This window comes from Heloderma suspectum, chromosome 1 (genome assembly GCF_057233095.1).
Source record: "Heloderma suspectum isolate Gila_16-S chromosome 1, 16-S_ref, whole genome shotgun sequence".
Taxonomy (NCBI): domain Eukaryota; kingdom Metazoa; phylum Chordata; class Lepidosauria; order Squamata; family Helodermatidae; genus Heloderma; species Heloderma suspectum.
Window position 1 is genome coordinate 13,458,530 of NC_139458.1, and position 18,230 is coordinate 13,476,759.

The window sequence follows — 18,230 nt, forward strand, 5'->3', positions numbered from 1 at the left end:
CAGAGCTTTGAGTGGCCTTCTGGAGTGGTGTGCAGTGCAGCCTGCGGGCTGTGGTACTGTGTGTTTCTGTGAGTGTATGCACATGCATTTGAACAACTCTCAATGTACAAGAGGAAGTACCTTCCATAAATTATCTAATGCTTTGGGGAATGGTACCTAAGTAGGTTTTCAAAGTGCTTTTCTGAAGCTTTGTTTGGACTCCTTGGTTATGTATATTTTCAGAAGTCTGGCTCCTGCTTTTATGTGTTGTAGTATTTGACTAGGTTCATTATTCTCTTAAGAGATGCATGTATACCGTATTAGCATATCAACAGGGCACATTAAATAACAGCTAGGAATTTTACATTGATAATCCAATTTCTGACCATTCGGAGTTCTAACTATTGGCCACTTATTAGAGATGCTGTGGATTTCCTGACCTAGCAGGGAGTTGAACTAGATGATCTTTGAGGTTCCTTACAACTCTATGATCCTATGTGGTATACAATTCTAGAACAGTTTCCCTGTAACGATTGTGGTACCAAGACACTTACTTAATGTAAAAGATAGAATTGGATGAGGGCAGCAGGTAAATAGGGATCTGCTGGCAGATTGCTGCATGGCTTGCTGTAGATCAGCAAAAGTTTCTGACTCCCAATTGTTTAATGACAGCAACAGTGGGAAAAGTTTGTTCTCTCCCCACTGCTCTGTGCCAGGGTGTGTAGAATCCCTGGTCCGTAGTATCTCAGACGTAGATTTGTACTTTTTTGTGCAGGCCATCCTAGTGTGTGGCTCTTGAGGTGTGCTAGGTAATTAGTGTCATCCCCTGGTCCACCATTTTGGATCTACCTTGCACCTGGCTCTGGCTGGTTTTTAGACCCCCCCCCCCCAAGTACATCCTACAGTCCTGACGTTTGCCCACACTTGCTATGAACGATAACTTATAAGGATACCTTACAATTTCCTTTTGGGCCCCTCAGTGGAAGTCCTTTCGGATCAGTCCTTTACTCAGAGGCATCAGAAACTGCCAGGCCTAAGGACAAAATACAGATTGGTTTGGTGTTGCCACCTAGTTAAGGGTGCTTGTGGAAAGGATCTGTAGCTAGCTCCTGCCCAGAATTTGGGGACCAGGAGGGAATTCTGTTTCTAGGTCCGAATGGCTAGTCACCCTGTACCAAATGTCAGGCTGCAACTAAGGGAACTCTGTGGGTAGTTGCTGGAGTCTGAAGTGCAGTAAGCAAAGCGCCTGCTGTGTTGGCCAGAAGATGGAAGAAAGGCCAGCTTCCTGCAAGTTATACCAGGCCTGGCCTGTCTAGCAGCTTCATACTTCTTGCTATGCTCCAAAGCCTGATGATGTAACACGTGTTCCCCTCTGTGCTTGACGTGGACTGTGAGGCTTGAGAACACACTGTCCTGGTCCTTAGACCAGCCTTCCCCAACCTGACTCCCTCTAGATGTATGGGACCACAGCACCCATCGTGAATGATGGAAGTTATAGTCCCAGCACATCTGGAGGGCACCAGCTTGGGCCTTAGACCGTGAGGTTCCTTGTACAAAGCCCAGAGTCCCTTGCACTGGATGGGGCGGGGGGATGTTGCCTTCTCCTGAAGCATGTGATTTGGCTGGCTTGCTTGAGGAAACTGGAGCTATTGGATCATCAGGCGCATTTTTCCCAGTGTCCTTATTCCCAGCTTGTAGTGCATTGTGATCTGAATTCATAGGTTGCATTGGGGTAGGGGTAATGGATAGATGGCCCTGTTGTTGATGATGCTGATGCTGTTGTTTTCAAAGCAAGTGATTGGGCTAAATGGCTATTGATATCTTCCAACTTTTGAATCATGCTTTCACATACAGCAAAGTTTGGCACCTGATCAGCTCTGGCCCATAGGTTCTTGGGGGTGGATTTCTGATGTGTAGAGGAATTTAGCCCAGGACAGGAAACCATTTTGATGTTACCAAGATACGTTATGCCTGGATCAACTTGACCCCCCCCCCCAATTGCCATGTTGTCCCACATACCAGATCAGTCCAAGGAAGACATAAACCCTTCCTTCTCTTGCTCCGTCCTGTCCTACCTCACAATGCAGTTGGGGTAAACAAACAAAGATTTTAACACACTTTCCATATGAATAGTGCTACAGAATAGTAAATATTAGACATATGAATATTAATAATCAATGAATAGCAGTAAAATATCACTAGCCATGATATAACAGTAAAAAATATGCATGCATGCATGCAGTACTCGTCTGGGTCCCATCTCACTGACTGGATGCGCCTGCTGGAGCAGATGGGTTAGCATGTCCCCATCCAGGGACGCTCATTGTTGCTAAAGCGCAGCTGCACATGGCAAGAGCTGGATCAGGACCATTGATTTCTAGGAGTGGATTTATTTTGCTTTTAAGAGAATATGTTTGGAATGCTACTAACTCAGTTGTATGGTGGTTTGGAAGTATCGATATAGATATAGATGATATAAATATAATAATGAGGGAAGCAGATAGTTCTGGCTGTCCAGCTAAATCAAAAACCACGGAGAGGAACGTGGCCTCCTGCAGGAAGCCTGAAACCTCGCTGCTTAGCAAAGTTGGATGTTTTGGCAAAATGTCTTCTGAGCTTTTCAAACGGCACCCTGTAGTATATGGAGGTTCTCTTTTTTTCCCCAAGAAGCACTCCTGTCAAGGTCGTTAGCGGAATATGTTAGGAGCGGACTGTTTATGAAACAGAATTTTTTACTTCCTGTCCGCCCACCTGTGGGTCTAGTGTGGGTTCTGTAACTGTTAACAGTCTCAGGAGGATTATAAAACCAAAGAATATGGAAAATATATAAAGGAACAAAAAAGGAAGCCTACATTAGACTGTGTAGTTACTTTTATTCCAAGTTGGCTGCAGCCATGCATGTTACTACTAAATTAACCTCAAAAGCCTGGACCTGACAGCAGAATGTCCATAGTAATTGTTTTTGTTGGCGTTTGGCTTCAGAATTAACTCACTGATCGAACACGAGCCTGTGTGCTCGGAATACTTGTCCCATAATGTGTGCATGTCTTTCTTCCCCTTCACTTTTTAAAATGCAATCATGGAAAAAAATGTTTCTGCTCTGAGCAGTTGTCAAACAAGCTTCTTTCATTGACAATCAGACGTGGGGCAGCTGAAGGGGGTTGTTTAGTCTAGAGTAAATACTCCAGAGATTACAAGGTCACACTAGGAAATGTAATTATACCATTTTATTCTAGAATAGTCTCTGGGTTTTGTGTGTGTATGTGTGTGTTTTGTGGCGTCAAGGTAGTAGGGCCTATAGAACGCGTAATTGTGGTGCTTATTAAAATTAAACTCTCTCTCCCCCCGCCCCCCCCGCCAGAAATGTTAGAAATTCAGGGCCAGAATGCAATGAAGCTACAGAATGCTGGGTAAAATTGCACTGAGGCAAGGGTTTTCACAGCGTGTTCTAGGGAATCTGATGGTTCCTTGGAAGTTTTAGTAGGGGCTTCTCTATGAGAAGACAAGTAATGGTGGTGGACAAGCTTCCCTGAAAAACAGGGCAATTTCAGGAAAGCATTGAATGCATCCTAAAGCTTACTGTTGGAAGACACAGGGTCAGGCCAGTAGACAACGGCCTGACTAGCATTCTGTGTGAAGTGCAGTTTTTCCTCTGTCCAAAAATTCACAAGCCACTGCACTAAAGGGCTTCATCTGGTATATGGAAGACATGGCCCTGTGCTGGTGATACTCATGGAATCACTGAGGAGAATATGAGTGGTTATTCTATGTAATGGAGCAATCCTATGGCCCTAGATATTGTCTGACGGGCCATGGGATGCTGGGGAATCCCCCCTCTGACCTCGGAAGAGGGAGTTGGAAATCTGACCCCCCCCGACCCCTCGAAGCTGGTGCGGAAAGAACCACACCAGCTGCCCTCTGAGGTCAGAAAAGCACCTTGGAGAGAGGGGAAAGGGGGTGTTTCAGTGGGTGGGGAGGGGAGGAGAGCAGAGAGGTCAGGAGATGAGCTATCCAGAGCCTCTTCCAGTCTCCTTCCCTCTCCCTCCAAAGCGCCATCACCAGACAGGCAAAAAAGTCTGTCTAGCGAAAAATGCAGGGTGGGAGGATGGGGAGTTGAAGATCGCCTCTGCCGCTCCTCCCACTTTGCATTGGACGATCGGAAGCCTCCGAATTCAGGGGCTTCTGATCTTCGAGGGCACAATTAATAGGATTGCACCTCAAGCATTTTTATCCTTCTGTTCAGCTGAAAAAGTTCCCAGAGTGGCTTATATAAGATCAATAAAAACAAGGCAGTCGCTGTCCACAGGCTTACAAAGACAAGATGCAAAATGAAAAAGGTATGGGGGGGGGTGTTAAAAAAAAGAGAGAGCAAACTTTGGCACAAATTTGTAAAGTTAAATAATAATTCTTATAATGACCAGGGAGAGGAGGAGCTAGATGAAGCTCGTCTTTCAATAAGGGCTGATGGAATGGTTTTGCTTCTCATCTCCCTCTGCTGCAGCCTGATGGAACAGCTGAAAAATAGAAAACTGCTTTGGGGGGTATGGTATGGTGGGATGTAATCTGAATAAACTAAATAGGGTCTTGCCTTTTCTTTTCAAATGTGATATTTAGGAAACTAAGCGAAGTTGGTAAAAGTTGGTCCACAGTCTTCATTCTCTCATTCTGCATGTTGAGATGGGTTGTTTTAGAATCTTTTTACAGTAAAAGCATGCTTCCAGCTCTCATAAAGATTCAGTTGCCCATGTCATTCAAATGAGAGCCTCATTGTTTTAAGTTTTCCTTAGTGACATATCCTGAGGAAATCTTTTTTTTAATCTGTAGGAAGATTCCTCTTGCAAATGGAGTATATTCTGTTGTGTGTGTGGTGGAGGGGAGAGGTCTGTGCTTGTTCCTCGAGCATGTGAAGACGATGGCTGACCCGGTATGTTTATGAACTAGGCTTCAGTGTAAACCAACCTTTAGTTTGATCACAAGTTTGGAGGTCTAAAGCGAAGTACCATATTTTCCTCAAATAAATGGAATAATGATCCTTCCAGTGGCTGGTTCTCGAGTAACTGAAATGGCTACCCTAGTATGGCCTGGAAAAGGGACCTATTGGTGTGTGTGTGTGTGTGTGTGTGTGTGTGTGTGTGGTGTTTTTATTAGCGGTGGCTTTCAGTATAGCATAAATGCATAAAAAAGAATCCAGGTAGTTAGTAAGTAAATAATTCGTGGGGGCTTGCATGCAGTGTCAAGAAATGTGTTTTTCTGGTTTTGGAGTCTAAACGTTTCCAAGTCTTGTAATGTTCCTAATAATAAAATAATGACTTGAACATATGCAGAATTTACAGATTAGCCATTGTCAAGGCTAGAAGGCAACACAGCCGTATTTTTGTTCCTTTGCATAACTGGCTTTAAATGTAAAAACATAAATCCTCCATCGGTGGAGGGGGGAAAGGGATGGTGGTGTGGTTTTCATTTGCTATAATTTCCTGTGAGACACTGTTCCAAACAAGGCCCACCTTTGCAAGACAATACAGTTTTGCATTCACCAACATATATCTCAACATATTTAAAACTTGTTAACCGGCCTTGGGTATATGGTACAATCTCAATGAATGTGTTTAATAAAGGGCGGTGAGGTCTGAAATAATTTTTGAATTAATTTACAGTAGAAGCACAAGTTAAATCAACCTCATTGCAGCCATAAATGTCACCAGTCCTCTTCCCATCCAGTACCTATACTTGCTTGCCACTGCAAAATCAATTGTTAACTTTTTTTTCCTTTTCCTTAAAAAAACTTGCTTGTACATTACTGAGTTGCAGGAACACTATACTTCTGTAACTTGTCAGAATCAGGTTTTAGTTAATAGATATTTTTCAGTGATGTAATAGGAAACGTTTGGCAGAGAGACAGAATATAATGGACTGTGATTAATGTTTTAATAAGCACTTTTGCTCTTACTTATGATGCAGAGGTGAAATGTTTTCCTGCTCAGATTGATAGGCCTGTAGCAGGTGTGTATACACAATTTTTTTTTAAAAAGCACTAAAAAAATAAAGCTGAACTCTTTAATTTGTTGTTTTTTTAAATTGGGGGTTTTATTCTTTAAAAAAAATCTCCAGCAATATTGATGTCTGTGAAAGCATACCTTCTAGAGAGACTTTTTCCACTACCTAAAGTAATTGCATTTAAAAAAACACACCATATGCAGTAAAAAGATTTATGTGAAAATACCTCAAAGAGAGTCGGAGCATTGTTTGATAATAGCTGATTTAGATTTATTTTTAATTCAGGTGTGTGTGTCGTATTTTGCTCACGTGGGTTGACTTTTCATTATAGAAATTGCATTTTCTTGACTTTTTTGTATGTTTCCCTTAATTCATTTTTCAGTTAACATTTTTTCCGGGATCCATCACTCAGACACTTTCGCAGGAGATGTTAAGAGCTGTGATTGAAACTCCTGCATTTTCATCTCTTCTATGTTGAATACAAAACAGCTCTGGTCGGTTTTAGGCGTTGCAGTAGCAGATATGACATATTTAAGGGCCAGGTCCTTCATTTAGAGATGGCTGGGAAGAAAGGTGGTGATGGTGGTGGTGGGATTCTGTTTAGATTACAAAAATTATCTCTAAATTTGCCTCTAAACATATACATTAACACATACAAATATTATGCAAATTGTTGTCCTCTTTCATCTTTTTTTAATGACGTATTTTCTCTTTTTTGGAGATTCATAAGTGGCTGCTCATACTTAAAACCCAAAATGGTACCCCTACTAAGGACACAACTCGGGGAGAAATTCTTCTATGCAAACCTCATTGAAATTAATGGGATCTCTTGCTCAGCTCCCATTTGTTTTAGTGGGGTCTGTGCAAGAGCGCTTAAGCACATGAGCCTTCCTAGACTAGACCAAGAATCGATCAAGCCCATCATCCTGCTGTTTCCAATGGTGGCCCTAGGAAGCCTGCAAGCAAGGGCCCAAAGGCAAAAGCCCTCTACGATTGTTGCTCCCCAGCATCTGTTATTCAGAGGTGTACTGAGTCTGGATGTGGAGGCTCTACTTCGCCATATCACTGAGCCTAGTGCATCATGTACCTGTCATGGCTAATAGGCTGGCATCAAGGGCAGGCATGGTCGGGCACCTGCTGAGGGCCCCAGCCGGGTCCCACCGGAGCTCCCTGGAGTTGCTCCTTCTTGTGGCCATTGCAACCTGCTTGTTCACCTCTGGCCCAGACAATGTCGGTGGTGAGCTGTAGATGCCACTGCCTACTTGCTCACTGGCTCTCTGCCTGTCAAACAAGCAAATGGTCGCAGTGATGAGAAAGAGGAGGAGGAGCAAGAGCAGCTGGTGGCCATGGCGGTGAGAAAGTTGACTCACCGAGCAAGGGGGCCATTGTGGGTGTCTTACCCAAGGGCTCTCAAAAACGTGGAACCGACATTGGATAGACCCGTTCTCCTTAGCTTGTGGCAGTGAGGGCTGCATGTTTAGATGGCTTTAGAAGGGGATTAGACAAATTCAGAGGGGATAGCTGAATCAACTTCCTATCCAGTGCCCCTATCCCTGCCTCTGCCCAACATCCTGCTAGCTTATATCCAAAGGGGTGTTTAAACCACTTTAGGAAACGCTTTCCCTATGTCTCTCTCCCTTGCTTCCTCTTCACACAAACCGCTCCATGCAATTTCTGTATAATTTTTGTAGGGTTTTAAAAAATCTCCTGCCAGACTTTTGTCTTCAGTGAAGTAAGTGAAGGGTTTTATCATTTTCTTTAATGGTGCTGGTAATTCACACCTCATTTCACTCCAACTCCTCTCTCTTTAACAGTTCAATAGAGCTTGATTGATACCGTAGCCAGACGGGATAGTTGTTTGCCCCAATAGACCTGTGTTGAATTTTTGCACTAACAAACCGAAGCTAAGGAAAGACTTTCAAGGGACACCTATACTCAGGTCACAACATTTAATTGATTGATTGGTGAGATTAATTGATTAAAAACTTTTTGATTGAGTAAACTGCTGCCCCCAGTTAATCAGTCAATAGATATTAAATGTGAGTACTTACAATGATTGCAGGAGGCACCATATTTGTTTATTTATTATTTATATTTAGATCCCACCTTTTCCTCCAAGGAGCCCAAGGCAGTGTACATAATCCTCCTCCTTTCCATTTTATCCTCACAACGACCCTGTGAGGTAGGTTAGGCTAAGAATCAGTGACTGGCCCAGAGTCACCCAGTGAATTTCATGGCCGAGTGGGGGCTCCACTTGAACCCTAGTCTCTAGTCCCAGTCCAATATTTGAACTACTACACCACAGTGACTTTCATGTAAGAAAAAGCATTCCTCCTTCTCTCTCAGACAGGAGCTCAAGGGCCCTGGGTGAGAAAAGCACATATACCGCTGGCCTGGATCAGTATATCACCACTCACAACCCTGGCTTGTCCCTGTCGCTGGGCCTATATCGCACAACAAGGTAATTACTACAAACTGTTGTGGTAAACTCTGGTGCCTTTATGCACAGCTTGGTAGCTGGTCTAACTGGATATCTGCCACTATACTTAAGATTAAAATCTTGCCCTTAACCCCCAAAAAGAAGGAAAAAGAAAGAGGATAATCGCGTACTTTTGTTTCAGCTTGGGACACACATTCCCTAAGAGAATAATTGGAACCAAAAACGTATTGTATGATTCCAGTATTTGGTTTGGTTTGAATGTTTTAGTATATGTTTCGTTTTAAAGCAACCACCAGCTTTTTGTTTTCTGTGCGTCCCCCAGCAGTTCCAAGAGTGGAGAATTTTTGTTCTTGATTTTGTATTTAATTATTTCTTACCTCACAACTCTGTACGCTCAACCCAACAGGGCTTACTGAAATGGCCTCTTGTATTTCTGATGATGCTTGAGAGTAGTGGTTGGCTGTGAAGCCAGAACCAAGCTGCTCTTGCATTTCAATGTTTTTGTTTTGTTTTTGCTTGTGTTCAGCACATCTTTGCCCTTTTGGAGGGCTCTAGTCGCTGAAACAGCAAAGTCTTGCCACACACCATTTCGGCCAAGCCTTGTTGGAAATGGTTGCAGGACCTGTTTTTAGAACAGGGTCTCAGCTGCCAGCTTTCTTAAGAAAGCAAAAAACAGTGTCTTAAGGCAAGAAATACAAATAAAGGAGAGGCTGTAGAGCACACATGCTGTTTAAATCTATTTAAATTTCTATTTCTTTAAATTTAGCAAGCTAGTCGCTCACTCTCCTTCCTTTCCTTTTTCAGAGGAACCGTACAAACACTTACATCCCTTATTCTCTTAAGTACAGCTTTGCCCCTTACTGTATAGTTGTGGAGCCAACTTTTTTTTTAAATTGCAAAGATGATGGTAGAGTTTATGGGGACAAGATGGAGCCATTTGTGCTGTTTGTACAGTGTAGAAGACATGTATGTATGTATGTATGATTTCCAATTATATCCCACTTTTCTGCATATAGCACCCAAGGTGGATAACAACAGTGATAATAAAAATACAATTAAAAAAATCAAAATCTATCAATATAAAAGAAGATCAGATAACAACAATCAGAAACACCAAACAGCAGCCACATTAAAACATAGCAATGTAAAAAAAAAAAGTAGTGAAAAAAAATTCAGTGAGCTTGACAGTTAAAAAAGTCTTTGCCTGATGATGGAAGGACATCAGATTGAGTGAGGCGGGCCACCCTAGGGGATTTCCCAGCCTTGGCTATAGGCACCGTGAAGGCCCTTTCTCCCATACCCATCGGATGTGCCTCAAATATTGGCAGGACTGAGAGGAACCACAGAAAGATCTCAAAATGCAGTCAGGCTCATTTGGGAAAAGGCAGCCTCTTTTTTTGCCACCAAACAGTGAGCTGCACTTACAAAAATAGCTACTCACCGTTAGCCACAGAAGATTTTGTTAGCTGATAGGGTTTCCCCCAAACATCTTACGTGATCAGGTCCCATGCTTAGGTTGTGTCCTGGAGTGAAGACCCAGCCTTGATAAAATGTATGTTGGGGATGCTGATGGCTGTCTGTCAGGTGGTGGTCTTGAACCCTTTTAGAGCTGTGGTTGATCACTGAGGTGTTCTACAAAGTGGAGATTCCAAAGCCTTACGATACCCAGGGTTCACCCCGGTCATGGGCTTGGGGACCTAGTATGCTGATATGTCTTGTGCCACTGTGTAACTCAGCCTTGCCCTATCTTGGCCCTCCAGAGGTTTTAGACATCTGCTCCCATCAGCCCCAGCCAGCATGGCCAATGGTTGGGAATGATGGGAGTTGTAGTCCAAGACATTTGGAGGGTGCCAGGTTGGGGAAGCACAGAGTCCTTGACCACAGAGTCCTGGGCACTGGCCTGATTCTTCTGGGCCTGTTGGCCTCTACAGGTGCCAGTTACACTCAGGGTGGATGCAGCACTGCTGCCTCTCCACGCACTGAGCAAACACATTTTCACATGCACCTGAATAGGACTTCGAAGTGTCTGAACCCTAGAATAGCAGGGCTGGAAGGGGCCTACAAGACCACCGAGTCCAGCCCCCTGCTCAGTGCGGGAAGCCTGATTCCCAGGCGGTCTCCCATCCAAGTATTAACCAGGGCTGACCCTGCTTGGCTTCCGAGATCTAAGGAAGCCAAGCAGGGTAAGCCAGGTCCTCAGTTATTGTGTTACTCTGGAACTCTGTAGCAGGCATCGACACTGGATTAGCTTTCTGGGATGATCTGACTCCAGGATCAAGGTATCTTGTTCTGAACCACCAGCAGTTCCCTTCTGCGACCAGCAGCCTTAGTGGCGCAGGGAATAAGGAGCTGGAACGGGCAAGGCTTTGGAGCGCAGTTGGCATGTGTGCCCGTGCATGGAGCTGATGCATCGCAAATCCAGGGCTATCACCCTGACCTCTGGATCAACCTTCTTAAAGAACACCTCTTCCTAATATGCTTACATTTTGTAAAGGGAACTCTCCAAACATTTACCGTTTCCTCGTTCAGTTGGCAATAGACCTTGGCCTCCATTTTGCTTTCATCCACTGTTATGTTTCTTCTATTTGGTCAACTGTATTTTTATTCAGCTTTTTTCTTGGGTACTGCCTTGTCCAATGTTGTTTTCTTTTGCTTCAGGAGCTTTCAATTGAAAAAAAGAAAAAGAAAACATAGGGTTATGATTACATGTTTTTTGTGGCTGAGGGAAAATGCTGAATCCAGTCTTGAAATAAAAATAAACACTTATGAAAATGGTTTGGTTTCCACAGTTTCCTAACTGTGTGGCTGATTTCTTCTTGCAACATTCAGCATATGGCCATAAGCTTTTCATTCTTTTAAATTCTCTGGTCTGCACCAAAATCATATTAGGATTCCTTTTCAGTTTCTTTCAGTTTTTATACTTAAACTTTATTAATTCCCTTCTCCCCCTGCCCAACTCTCCCCATCCTCCCCCTTCGATGTATATTGATTCTTGTTAGGACAGAAGAGAGAAAAATGGAAATTAATTTATACGTGACAGCGGCAGCTTGTTGTGACATTAATTGCTGGGTCTGTGGGCATCCGGCACTGATTTATTTTTCATTTTTATGAGGTAACTTCTGAGAGAATTTATCCACTACACCACTAAGTGCACTTATTAAAATTAGCTCCTTGAAGATCACTGCTAAGTCTTAGAATCATATGTTGTTTTGTTGTGTTTTCTCTTCTTAAAAAAATCTGTTTCAAGTTAGCAGAATGTCATTTTATTCAAGTTACTAAAATTTTGATCCCCCCTGCCCCCCAACATACTTTTGGCAATCAGCATTGTAACATGTAATTATGCCATAAGTATTTGATGTTCTTCATCAGACCTTGGCATCCCTCCCAGTTTTAGTGTAATCATTTATTTTCTTGCTGTTGTTACAGAAGCAGTTGAATAGAGTTGGATCTGACAAAATAAGCCCCAAGACCACTTGGGTTTGTTGGAAGAAAAAAATGGAGTGCAGTAACAATTTATTAGAATTTCTGATATTTTAAATTCTGTTCAGATTTTTACTGCAAGGGCTTGGGATAGATAATGACACATCTAAACCAAGTAAAGCTGATTGATAAATTTACACCAAATTATAAAATACTGTTCTGAAACTGGGCTTGTTTTGTTAAAGGCTTACCCATCTCCCTCTTCTAGGCGATGCACCAGAAGACAATTTTTTTGCTAGGCTCTCTCCCTTGGTGTAACTACAGACCAGTGGCAATGCTATGGAGAGGCTTCAGGATGGAAGGACTATATTTCTCTCTTTCTCTGTGAGGCTTACATAAATTGATAGAAGAGCTGGAATGAAGCACAGAATACTTGCTATGGGAAGATAGTTAGGCACTGCTAACCGACGTCCTGTCCTCTAGTATCTCCCCACCCCCCACCCCGGTAACATTTATTTGAAAAAGTCACATGATATGATGGCAGCACATTAACTTTTCCTGTCCCTCTTCTTAATTTCATCGTAAGAGACTGGGAAAAAGCTAACACAAACATTAAGTAACACCACCCAGTTTAGCATCTGTTGACTTTTGTTTTTTTACTTGTTGCACCATTCAGAATTAATCTCCAGCATTGCTAATATGAAAAATGCTGTTTCTCCTTTGTTCTCTGCCTACCAAGGAACTTGTGTGTTTCGCCTAAGCTTGGAAACAAATCCAACCAGATTTTATATTTTCAAAAATAGGGGAACCGGCCATTATATATTTGTTTGTCCCAGCAGCAGTCCTAGGTATAATCTGAAACCTGCATGACACCTAGTATACCGTAATCCATTTAAGTCTGTGGCTCTTCCTCTCCTCCATTTTAAGACCCTGATCAAGTCAGCCCCCCCCCCTTTTTTTTTTGCTGGTTAAAGAGATCTAGAGATCTTGAAAACGTGCCCACAATTTTGTGCATATTTGGTGGTATTAATAAAGTTATTGCCTGGCCTGGCCAGCTATACACTACTGGTGTGACATGTAGATCCGCAGTACCTGTGTGCATGTCTCACATAACATGTTGTTGAAAAACATGCATGATGTGATGTCGCCACATTGTGCATAATTTTTCAACTGCATGCTACCAGGGAAATGCAGGAGGGAAAGTGGGTCACTCCCAGTTGTAAAACAGAAGAGGAAAAGTCAGGTTCCAACATGGCCCCAGCCCTGGCAGCCTATTGGCCACCCCTGATTTGGCAAAATTATATGTCCTTAGGGCTGGGCCTTTACTTGGCTAGCAGCTAGTTTTGGCCTTGCCTGCCTGGCTCTTTCTACGCTGGTTGCATTTATCCCCAGGCTCTCTATTTCTCTTAATGTCGTTTTGCCACATCTGCTGCCTTTCCATGCCCCACTCCTCTTTTCCCCTGGTGGAAACTTTGCTGTGTTCTAGCCAGGTGCTTTGGGGAAGCTCAACAGCAAGGCCTGAAAGAGATACCCATCCCCTGTCGTTCATCCCCAGCCCCTGAGATCTATGGTCTCTGGAAACTGAAGTTTCATTCATAGCTGCTGTGACTAGTAGCCATTGACAGGCCTGTCCTAAAAGTCTAATACTGTCCAAAAGCTCTCTGAGCTACTGGATTTCACCATATCTTGTGGGAATGAATTCCATAAGTTTAATTTAGTGTTGTGTGAAGAAGTACTTTTGCTTGTCCTGAAGTGACTTGTTAGTCAATTTGATTGGATGATTCCACATTCTAGTTCTGTGTGTGTGTGACAGAGAGATTTCCTCCACCACCACCCCTCTATCTCATTCACCCTTTTCTGTGTAATTCCTTGGAAGGATGGGGTGAAATTGTATTTTCTGTGGGTGTGTTGGGGGGGAGTGCTATATGGCTCACCACCATGATATCACAGGCACTTTAAAATAGATGTGGGTGACATCGCAGTGGTGGGGGAATAGGATTACTGGTCTGGGGGTGGGGAGGAACCATAGCTCATTAATTAGAATACACACTTTGCATGCAGAAAGTTCCAGGTTCAGTCCCCAGCATCTTCAGGTAGGGTTGGAAAAGCCTCTTGTCCAAAATCTTGGAGAGCTGCTGCTAGTCAGTGAAGACAGTCCTGCAATAGATGGACCGCAGAGGGGCTGTAGCTCAGTGGTGGAACACATGCTTTGCATGCAGAGGGTCACTGGTTCAATCTCCGGCGTCTTCAGGCAGGGCTGAAGAAAATCCTGCCTGAAGCCCTGGGAAGCTGCTGCCAGTCAGTGTCAATACTGGGCTAGATGGACCAAGGGCCTGACTGAGTATACGGCAGCTTCCTATATTCCTATGATACTTGCTCAGCCACATTCTGCATAGTGATGCAATTTATAATAGATAGTTGGAACAAGCTGGCCACAGTTTCCCTGCAGTGTGACATTGTGGTTGGAGTGCTGGGGTAAATAATGTGAAATCTTTGGAGATGACAGAACTATTAAGTGTCAGGAACGGAGTCTTACTTCCACGATAAGAACTGTGCACCGATTGCACTGTAAACTGACTCTCTAGATTGGCTCCTAGAGAAAGAGAGAAAGGTGGTCTCCAAGAGTGTATGTGGGTGCAGGTATGGAAGGTTGCTGATTTTTCAGCTAGACAGGAAGAGAGAAGGCAAAGCTGGTTATCAATGCGAGGTGGGTTTTAGACCTGGCAGTTTCTGTGTGTTGTGCACTGCATAGTTTTGCCCTTACTGCTGTCAGAACCAAAGTGACAGGCTGAAAAAGGAAGGAACCAAGAGCACAAAAATAGCCTTTCCTGACTGGCCTCTGCCTCTCTAATCCTCCCCATGTTCTGCCTGGTAAGCCTGAGCACATGTCTGTTTGCAGGTGGCCCTGATGAGACAGATCCTCCTGCCACCTAGTGTTTAATGAGGAACTCCTCTGCTTTCAGAAAGCTGACAGCAAGCAGTACAACCAGCACTGTCTTTGGCCTACATGGGGCCAGGTGCTTAGGCATCTAGGCACCCTCCTTAGGGCCACGGCCTTGCACTTCCCTCGTCTGTAGGGATGCATGACCCATCCCTCCTGGGATCCGTGTGTTCACGTGCTCAAGAATTTCCAGGTATGCCAAACTCCTCCCTTCTCTCTTCTCCATTTTCCACCCCCTGTTCCTCCTACTGGCAATACGTCCTCAGTCTCAACCAGCCCCTTTTTTCTGAGCCTGGGTAAAAGAGAGGTACACTGCCATTGTGGTAGGCAAAGCTTCCTTCTTCCTGGAACACACCAAGTCCAAGAACTGGAACAGATCATCAGCAGCATCACTTGATGAACGGTTGCTGGACAGTATCACTTCAAGGTGCAGACCATTCAATGTTCAAATGTTCCCCCATATTTTATAAAAGTTCCCAGATATATTAAGGAGTGCTTTTTACCAGCTTAGGGTGGTACGCAAACTGCAGCCCTATCTGGAGAGGATGGACCTTGCCTTGGTTATCCACGCACTAGTCACAGCCAGGCTGGACTGTTGTAATGCACTATGTATGTGGGGCTGCCTTTGAAGACAGTTCAGAAGCTCCAGCTTGTGCAGAATGTGGCCACCTGAGTACTGGTGGGGGCGAGGTGATTTGATCACATAATGCCTAGATTGCACCAGCTGCACTGGTTACCAGTACATTTCCAAGCCCAATTCAGAGTTCTGGTTTTGACCTTTAAAGCCTCAAATGGTTTGGGACCAAGTTACTTGAAGGACTGCCTTCACCCATATCAGACTGCCTGCACTTTAAGATCAGAAGGAGAGTCCCTTCTCATTTGCCCACCCATGAGAGCAGTCAGGTGGGTGATAACATGGGAGAGGGCCTTCTCTGTAGTGGCCCCACGCCTTTGGAACAAGCTGCCATCGGAGGCCTGCCATGCTCCATCATTGCATATTTTTAAGAAGACCTTGAAAACATATTATTTTACCTTGGCCTTCTCTTGGTATGACTGCTATTGTTGCTGTTACGGCTGTTAACATTGTTGCTGGTTTTATTGTAGGCTTTTATTGTTTTTATGTTTTATCACTTTTAATATCTTAACTGTTTTATGTATTTTATTGCTGTAAGCCGCCTTGGGAGGGCTTCTGCCCTGAAAGGCAGCCAAGAAATATTATAAATAAACAAACAAACAAATAAGTAAAAAATATGGGGACGTACTAACACTTGATCTTTCCACCTGCAGCCTGAAGTGGTTCAGCCGAGATATATCATGTAAAGTTGATGACTGCCTAGATTGGCTCTCAGTCTGTTTCTTGATGGAGGCTTTTCCAGGTGCTTACCACATGAGAATGGTGATGATTCCTCCTAGTCTGAATGGCAGGTTGGAGACTGCCGGAGGTGATCCACCCTCGTAAAAAAGGTTGCAGTTCTAAATCAGTTAACCAGAATTATTAGAGCTAGTCAGGGAGGGAGGTCTTGAGCTAAGGTTAGCAATAATGGAAGTGGTTTAAACAATTTTGAGACCATCAGCACATTATATTGATTGGTAACCCATTTTTATTGATACAAGGAAGAGGAAATGTTAATTAATGCTTAGTGTGTTGTTCTTTTTATCCTTCTAAAAAATTAATTTTAATAATACGTTAAAATGTGTCTTTTAAAATGTTGCACAAAATCCATACATTAATTGATATCTCTTTTTTCTCAGTGTTCTCTTCCAGTTTAGCAATAGAGCACTAAATCCGCTGTGAGGAGAATCTGCTGTCTGGAGAGGTGCTAAAGCTGGAGCAGTTGATCCCGCCCCCCTTGTGGGTCCCAGTGCTAGGGACAAAATGTTCCATTGGGTCACTGAATGGGCTGACTCATTCAAATAACAGTATTATTTAGTGTTTCTGCACCAGCTATTCAGAGGCTGGCAAGCTGGTGCCCTCCAGATGTGATATACTGCAATTCCCATCCCTGACCATTGGCCATGCCATCTGGGACTGATGGGGCTTGTAATCAAAAACATCTAGAGGGCCCCAGAAAATGCCGCCCTTTTCTCAGAGGAAAAAGCAGCCTTAAAAAAATGTATGTAACTTTTGTATCTGTATCCTGCCTTTCAACCCCATTCACAGGGACTCTGAGGTGGCTTTGTTAAGGCCGCAGTTCATAATGGGTGGCTCACCCATTTCATGCACCTCTTACAACCGTGGAGGATTCCAGCACATGCGGAACGCTACTTCTGCGTAACAACTTTCTTAGCACTCCTTCTTTCCCAGGAGAAAGGTCACAAATAGAGATCAGTACATTTCAGTCTTGATGGCTTGATTCCTGCTGTTTCAGGAAATCGTATTAGCTTTTCAGTACTGTGTCGCCTACAAAAAGGGATTTGAATTCAGCATTCAAAACCAAACCCTTTCCCCTTAATGTTCTCCTTCATTGTCATCTTCATTATAAGATGAAGCTAACCCCCCTGTCTGTCTGCGTTTTCCCTTTCTTGTTCAACTGTTTTTCTCTGGAAATGCTATCGCATTTGTGGAGTGGGACAATAAAATGGAGTGAGCTATGTACATATTTTGTAACAAATAGGAAAAACAGGCCCAGCGTTTGGCCCAACAGAAGCTAAAGAATAATAGCACTCCTAATAAACGTTGACAAAAAGGAGGTAGCAAGTTCGTATAGACTACTTTCCCTCCCCTACCCCTCCAGCCGCAAATTTTTTTAAAAAAAAGATCCCAAAACAATTTTGCTCTTTGGCTGTTCAGCTTGAAGCGTTATCAGCTACTGAGGCATGGTTTAAGTGTTAAAATGGGTGTGTAAAACAAACTCACCCATACGGGTGCCCCATTTAAAATGGGTCATTGGCCTCTAAGCATGCAGCACTAGCATTTGGGGCTAGATTTAAGGGCAGGTGACCTAGGCGATTATCTGGGGTGCTGTGCTCGGGGTATCAGAGGCTGTCTACTTTTATCCCCTGAGCAGCTGAAACAAATTATTAAAAGAGTTCATCGCTTATAAAGCTGGCAACACCAACCTGTGTGGGCAGTGTTACACTAACATTCTTTTTTTATTCGTGGGGGAAATTTACATCACTGCCCAATCAGCAGACAGTGGACGTTGAGTGTAATTAGATTCGTGCATGCAAATCTGTTGTCTTGCATAATTGGGATGAATCATGTATACAGGTCGAGTCAGAATCCTGCAGGCCATTGTTTTATCTTAGCCTTCCCCAGTATGGTACCCTCTAGATGTGCTGGACTGCAGTTAGCCGTGCTGGACTGCAGTTGGCCATGCTGGCTGGGAATGATGGGAGTTGTGGTCCAACACATCTGGAGAGCATTCTGCCTGTGGAGTAACAATGCATTGTATTGTGGATTGCAATCTTCAGTTCTCCAAGTGCTGTCTTAGATTATTTCTGAGGTAGGTCTAT

At 43.6% G+C, this 18,230-nt stretch overlaps 1 protein-coding gene and 1 long non-coding RNA gene across 6 annotated transcripts in view; one reads left to right on the forward strand and one right to left on the reverse strand.

Moving 5' to 3' along the window:
• MNAT1 (MNAT1 component of CDK activating kinase) overlaps positions 1-18,230 on the forward strand; it is a 166,221-nt gene that overhangs the window by 131,737 nt on the left and 16,254 nt on the right. The window contains exon 8 of one of the 3 annotated variants that reach the window (XM_084836555.1): positions 8,320-9,455. The exons of the other annotated variants lie outside the window; for them this stretch is intronic. Coding sequence (XP_084692681.1) covers positions 8,320-8,344 — 25 coding nt within the window. The 3' untranslated portion in view covers positions 8,345-9,455. Of the gene's footprint in view, positions 1-8,319; positions 9,456-18,230 lie in introns of those variants that run through there. 3 annotated transcript variants of the gene reach the window in all.
• On the reverse strand, positions 6,052-16,533 carry LOC146356930 (uncharacterized). 3 transcript variants are annotated; one of them, XR_014788081.1, is made up of 3 exons: positions 12,085-12,323; positions 10,928-11,074; positions 6,052-6,569 (listed from the first exon to the last, which is right to left on the reverse strand). It is a non-coding gene; the product is annotated as an uncharacterized LOC146356930 (long non-coding RNA). The 3 variants fall into 3 exon arrangements; XR_014788080.1 differs by having other exon boundaries at positions 10,897-11,074; positions 12,085-12,320; XR_014788082.1 differs by lacking the exon at positions 6,052-6,569 and adding an exon at positions 13,884-16,533 and having other exon boundaries at positions 12,085-12,245.